The sequence below is a fragment of the Elephantulus edwardii genome, unplaced genomic scaffold, assembly GCF_000299155.1.
Source record: "Elephantulus edwardii isolate Elephantulus edwardi_28Jun2011 unplaced genomic scaffold, EleEdw1.0 scaffold00056, whole genome shotgun sequence".
Lineage (NCBI taxonomy): Eukaryota > Metazoa > Chordata > Mammalia > Macroscelidea > Macroscelididae > Elephantulus > Elephantulus edwardii.
In genome coordinates, this window is record NW_006399806.1 from 6,282,982 (window position 1) to 6,289,490 (window position 6,509).

General features: G+C 32.8%; 1 protein-coding gene across 1 annotated transcript in view; it reads right to left on the minus strand.

The window, feature by feature from the left end:
* DYNC2H1 (dynein, cytoplasmic 2, heavy chain 1) overlaps window positions 1–6,509 on the minus strand; it is a 440,751-nt gene that overhangs the window by 407,336 nt on the left and 26,906 nt on the right. The window contains exons 4-6 of the mRNA XM_006887344.1: window positions 3,835–3,953; window positions 2,677–2,821; window positions 1,354–1,586 (exon numbers count right to left, since the gene is read on the minus strand). Of these exons, the coding sequence (XP_006887406.1) occupies window positions 1,354–1,586; window positions 2,677–2,821; window positions 3,835–3,953 (497 nt within the window). The remainder of the gene's footprint in view (window positions 1–1,353; window positions 1,587–2,676; window positions 2,822–3,834; window positions 3,954–6,509) is intronic.

Below are 6,509 nucleotides of genomic sequence, written 5' to 3' on the forward strand. Positions count from 1 at the left end.
AATGGAAATCCACTATCTCTATAAATGTTCATTGAAATTAATAATAATTTTAAAAAGGTAAAATGAAATAAAAAATTAAGTTTAAAAAAAAGAAGAAGGTGTGCTGCTAACTCAAAAGCAGCTTGCTTTCTGAGGTATAATTTCACCACTGGCTCTATGGTAGAAAAATGGGCAATCTCCTCCCTTGAGATTTATAGTTTCCAAAAACCCAATAGAGTGTCAGCTATAAATTTGTCTGACTCAGTAGCAATGATACGACTTGAAGATAAATTAGACTGACTTTATAAATCCTTTAGGGGGGAAAGACGGAGGAAAGAAGAACAGAGAAGCAAAGATGGAACAAGAACTGAATGATGTTAATGGCTTTTAAAGTTGTGCAATGGACATAAGGGCACTAACTATTCTTTTTCTTTCTTGAATTGCATGCTTAAAATTTTCCATACCATAAAAGGTATGTTTTAAAAATCTTTGAATACAGAAATATGCTTTCAGTAAACACAAAGAGGAAAAAGTCAGCTTCACAATTCTCCCCTATATTCATTTTGCCTATCCCTTCAAACTAAATTGTGATGTCCTAAATTGAAACTCACTGCTTATGAAAGTTAAACAGCTATTTAAGTACATCTTTAAGAAAAAACAAGTTGCCATTAAGTCACTTCCAACACATAATGATATCATTTGTGTCAAAAGTAAGACTGTACTCCAGAAGGTTTTCAATGGCTGCCCTTTTGGAAGTAGCTCTCCAAGTCTTTCTTACAAAGCATCTCTAAGTAGACTTGAACTTCCAACCTTTTGCTTAGCAGTTGAGTGAATTAATTTTTTGTTTCACTCCAGAGACTTCAAGTAAGCACCTACAAATCCCTGTTTAAAATTAATTCATTAATTCCAGTATCCAAGAAAATTTTCAACAGCTTCCATATATACTTCCAAGCAGGGTAATAATCTTTTTACAGCAAACACCAAAATAAAATTTTACAACACATGATGAACCAACACTTACTAAAGAAAAAGGGAGTACAAAGTAATAATTAAAGGCTACTAAGCATCTGGAAATGACTGTCATAAATTATCTCACATAAATTTTTAACTCTTAATCCTTCCCAAAACCAGAAATAATTTCTGTCAGATTAGTAGTGTGAGTTGCCAATGAACCAGTCCCACCCCTCCACAAATCCATAAGTGTTCAGAAAGAACTGTGTGCCACAGGGTTTCAATGGATGACTTCTCAGTAGATTTCAGGGCATCCCTTTTCAATCAGATGCACAGTGTTTATTATTTATAAAGCATCTTGCCAAAAAACCCCACAAACCACAACATGATTAAATACAAATATCTAAATCATCAAATATATACCTCTTCAAAGCGTTTGCCAAGTTTGTCAAGTGTTTCGGGGAAATATTTTTCACTCTTCCATGGATGAGGAACATAGCGCTGCCACACCTGACCTGTGAGATGATTACAAGCTATCACCCACTGTTCACAAATGGAGATACCAGCTTCTAGATTCTCCTTCACAAGATAATAAGGATCTTCCCATAGGTTCAAAGTTCCCAACTTTTTCTGAACAAATCGTCCAAATGAGCCACCTAAAGGCAATATATAAAACGGACATATGAATGGAAAAGAATAATTAATAGAATGGTATAAAATTAATACATGTTCATGACAAAACAATATACAAATAATCAAATAAAGGATGTCTGAAATTATATACACAGTCCTACACTAGCATTAAAGTAACTTAGTTATTTACCTTTCCAAGTTATTTACAGACAAATATTTTTTCAAACATAGGGCATTTATTAGTTTGGATTTTTGCATCTTTCAATATATCATGTATACCTTTGTAGTACAAATATATTTAATAAATATATACATGTCAGGATATATGCAAGATATATGTAATGATATACAGATAAATCTAGTGGCTGTAAAACTTAGCATATGGAGTACAGAATGTGCAATCAATTTTCAACTGGTATGGTTCTATACTTCTGTTACAGAAACTGGTGCAACAAAAAGTTCTAAATTAAATGGCCTTATGTTTCTTTGATGTTTTCTTAATACTGAGATTATTTACTTTCTAGATCAAAAGTATATGCATTTTTAATATTGATAAGCTATATTTTAAATATCTTTTCTGTTTATTTTAAGATAAATAGCCTTAGGTATTAACATCTTCATAAATTTAGTCTATTAATGGTCATTTGTGACACATGATTTAAATTTAGCAATTATATACAAATATCTATTTAAATAATACTGTGTTATATAAGAGTTACTTTAATAATTACTACATGAAGAATTATTTTAAGTAAGGGTTTAATGGAGAGAAAGTAAACAAAATCAGACAAGTTTGGGAGAAATCTATATTGGAGTCTCTACCCTTTCTGTGTAATTTCTTCAAATCTGAAACATGAACCGCAAGTAAGCCTGTTTGTACAGTGCATTGCATACCAAGCTGCTATCCTAAAGGTCAGAAATTCAAGTCTACCTACCATTCCAGGAAATGAAACTAAACCGTTTCCTGCTATAAAAATTTATAGCCTTGGAAGTCCTATGGAGGATCATCATGAATCAAAATCAACTTGGTATTAGTCAATTTTTATGTTTAAAAAAAAATGGAGGGAGAAGCCAGGTTTTCTAACATAACACAGATTCTTTCTTAATTAGTACCTATAATGTCTAAGAGATGTAACATCCGTGCCTCAGGATAATGGTCATGATCTGTTTGTCTCCATACGTCATCAACAACATCCCGGGTAGTCTCCACCAAGTCAACAACTTCCAATAAAGTGAGGTTGTCTAAGTTATAAAACTCCTACAACCAAAATACAATCATTTTTAAACATGGTAAAATTTATATATTACATAATATAGTCAATTGCTCAAAAGCCTACTGTCATATCATTTTCTCTCCTTACCAGATGACATACTATTTCTTTATGCAAATATCTCAAGTTCCTATACAAATATATATCCATGAAAGTAAAAAGAAAAAAATTTAAAAACTGCTATTCATTTATTTATACCCTTGATGTCATTTTCTTTAAATTTTGACTTATTTATTTACTTAATCAGAGGTACTTTAAATCCACAGACATTATTTCACTAGGACTGACACATTTTTTATTAACTTGTTTTGCATTTTATAATAATACAACCATAGTACTGTGTTATTAAACACAGTACAATTTATTAAACAATTATATTTTATTATCATTGCTTAAAAAAGGAAAAATAAAAATAAAAAAGGTTTAACTTATTGAATATTAAGTAGAAAATTACAATATTGTGGTTCTAAAAATAAATTCCTCTTCTAATCATACTTAAAATGGCCATTTGTTTAGCCACTACATAGGTATAATCAGAAATAATCAATTATAAAGTATAAAACAAAGACTTTATATATGTCAGATGATTTCAAAATGCTAATTTGATTAAAAAGGACATTCTTTCTAAATAACCTAATAAATATTATTTTTACATACTATATTATACATTGTTGTTGTATAGTTCATAGTGACCCTATGAACAAAAGACCTGAAGCCTTTCTGTAACTATCATTATTTCTCAAAGTTCATACAGTTTCGAGAGGCATGTTGTTTAGGTTTTTATTTTCCTACCTATTTGCAAAAAAGTAATTTTTGAGAAAATTATCCACTAGAAATTAAATAGAATTTAACTTTTTTAAAGTTTAACATTTTTAAATACATATCGTAAGTACACCTAGCTATTAACCATGAAGAAATTATTCTAACACAGATAAATCTAGTGAAAATTTAATCCAAAAGTATTCCATAAGCTTGATAAATAACTGTAAAAATCGCATACTCTTGCAATTGTTTCGAACAATTCTTTAAAATAACTGGCTCGCTCTTTACTAATTTGTTTATTTCCACGATGAGCTTGCTCTATCCAATACTGGAACTCATCACTTGGGGTGAGAATACCTGAACAAATGAAGAAAGAAAAAATAAGTATTAGAAATGAACCAGGAAATTATTCATTCAAGTGGTTCATGCACAGATATTGGTCATGTCTAAAGACATGTTTATCTTCCATACTCTTGAGAATGGCCAGAAAATTAGTTTTACGACTTACACTGAAAGAAAATTCTTATTTAAATCTACTGGGGGAAGAGGAAAGCAGAAAATGTATACTTCTTATTAAGCCTGTTGTTTAATATAAATTTATATATTTTTAGGAGCCATTCACAAATATATAGTTATTCTACATCATATATCTATGTAGTGTGATTCTCTTAAGGAAGCTCTAGTGGCCTAATGCATAAGGAGTTGTGCTGCCAAACCAAAGGAAGGAAATTTGAATCAACCAAGCTGCTCCACAGAAGGAGGATCTCTTCTCAAGTGATTTACAGCCTCCAAACACTCCCTGAAAGGTCAGCTTTGGGTCAGCTCCAATTAGATGGCAATGAGCAGTTGTTTGTTGAGTCTCCAACATAAGGTTTTCTTAAATCTAAATAGGGAGCACTGGTGGCTTAGTGGTATAAAGTTGTGCTGCCAACTCAAAGGCACTTGGTTCCAATCCACAGATCAAAAATGGCACTCTCCTCCCATGTGATTCAATGGGTAAGTTCTGACTCAGTGGTACATAACAACAAGTCTAAATACCATTCATGAGACTGAATGCCATTATCTGGAAATACAATCAATTCTCTTCATTTGAGTGTCTCCCAAGTCAATGTAAACAATTAATTAATTAGCCAATACAGCTAATTTTCCTGATTTTGCTCTCAGGAATAATACAAAATCAGATTCCTATAAAACCTCTAGTTAAAACTTTTGCTTCAATGATCAATATATTACATATCTTAATTTTTGTCTGCTTCTGCTTAAAAATGCCTTATTTAACATATATTGTTACTTTCTTAGCATTGAATTCACAGCCAACAGCACAAAAGGCCATGCCAGCATGAAGCTTATAAATATAGGTCTCTTCTCCATAAAGCACATTAAAACCTTCCCGCATTTGGGAACACCAGATAATATGATTATTATAAATCACAAAATCACCAACAGAGAGTACAAAACTATGGAAAGTATGGTACAAAAAATCACGAAAAAAAACTTTTTATAAAGTATTATAACTTCTTATGGATTAAATTGTGCTCCAAAAAATATGCTATAAAGTCTAACTTCTATGTATATGGTTATAACCTCAACGTTAATAAAACAATATTAATGTAGCTTATTTCTTGAGTCAGTCTCTTTTGTGATATAAAAGACACTAAGCACGCCAGAGCTCGATCAAACATGCAATCAAGATGCATTGATAATAATGGGTGACTGGAATGCAAAAGTTGGGATAGAGAAGAAGACTCAGTAGTTGGAAAACATGGACTCGGTGACAGAAATGGAGCTGGAGAGAGAATGATTGAACTTTGCACAATCAATGACTTACTCATTGCAAATACGTTTTTAAGAGACATAAACGCAGGTTATATACATGGATTTCACCTGATGGTATGGATAGGAATCAGATTGATTACATCTGCGGAAACAACAGCTGGAGAAGTTCAATATCAGCTGTGAAAACTAGAGCAGGAGCTGACTGTGGAACAGACCAACAAGTACTCATATGCAAGTTCAACCTGAAGCTGAGGAAAATTAAAACAAGTCCACGGGAACCAAAATATGACTTTGAGTCTATCCCACCTGAATTTCAGAACCATCTCAGGAACAGGTTTGACGCCCTGAGCACTAATGAGCAAAGACCAGATGAGTTGTGGGAGGATATCAAGGGTATCATCCAGGAAGAGTGCAAACGTCCATTACAAAGACAGAAGAGGAAGAGAAGGCCAAAATGGACGTCAGAAGAGACTCTGAAAATTGCACTGAAGCGCAGAGAAGCCAAAGCACAGGGAAGAATTCAAGATACTAAAGAGTTGAATAGAAGTTTCAAAAGATAGCACGGGACGACAAAGTAAAATATGACAATGAAATGTGTAAGGAGTTGGAGTCAAAAAATCAAAAGGCCTTAACTCACTCAGCATTTCAGAAACTCAAGGAACTGAAGAACAAACTCAAACCTTGAGTTGCTATAATCAAGGATGCTTTAGGCAGAATATTAAATGATCCAGAAGTATTAAAAGAAGATGGAAAGAATATAATGAGTCACTGTATCAAAAGGAATTGGCAGACACAAAACAATTTCATGAAACAACATATGAGCAAGAGCCTATGGTGATGAAGGAAGAAGTTCAATCTGCTTTGAAGGAAATAGCAAAAAATAAGGCCCCAGGAATAGATGGTATACCAAATGACATATTTCAGCTAACAGATGCTGCCCCGGACATGCTCACCAAGTTGTGCCAAGAAATCTAGAGAACAACCAATTGGCCAACTGACTGGAAGACATCTATATTTGTTCCTATCCCAAAGAAAGGCGACCAAACAGAGTGTGGAAACTAGAAAACAATCTCACTGATTTCACATGCAAGCAAGATTTTGTTGTTGTTGTTGATGTGATGTGCCGTCGAGTCATTT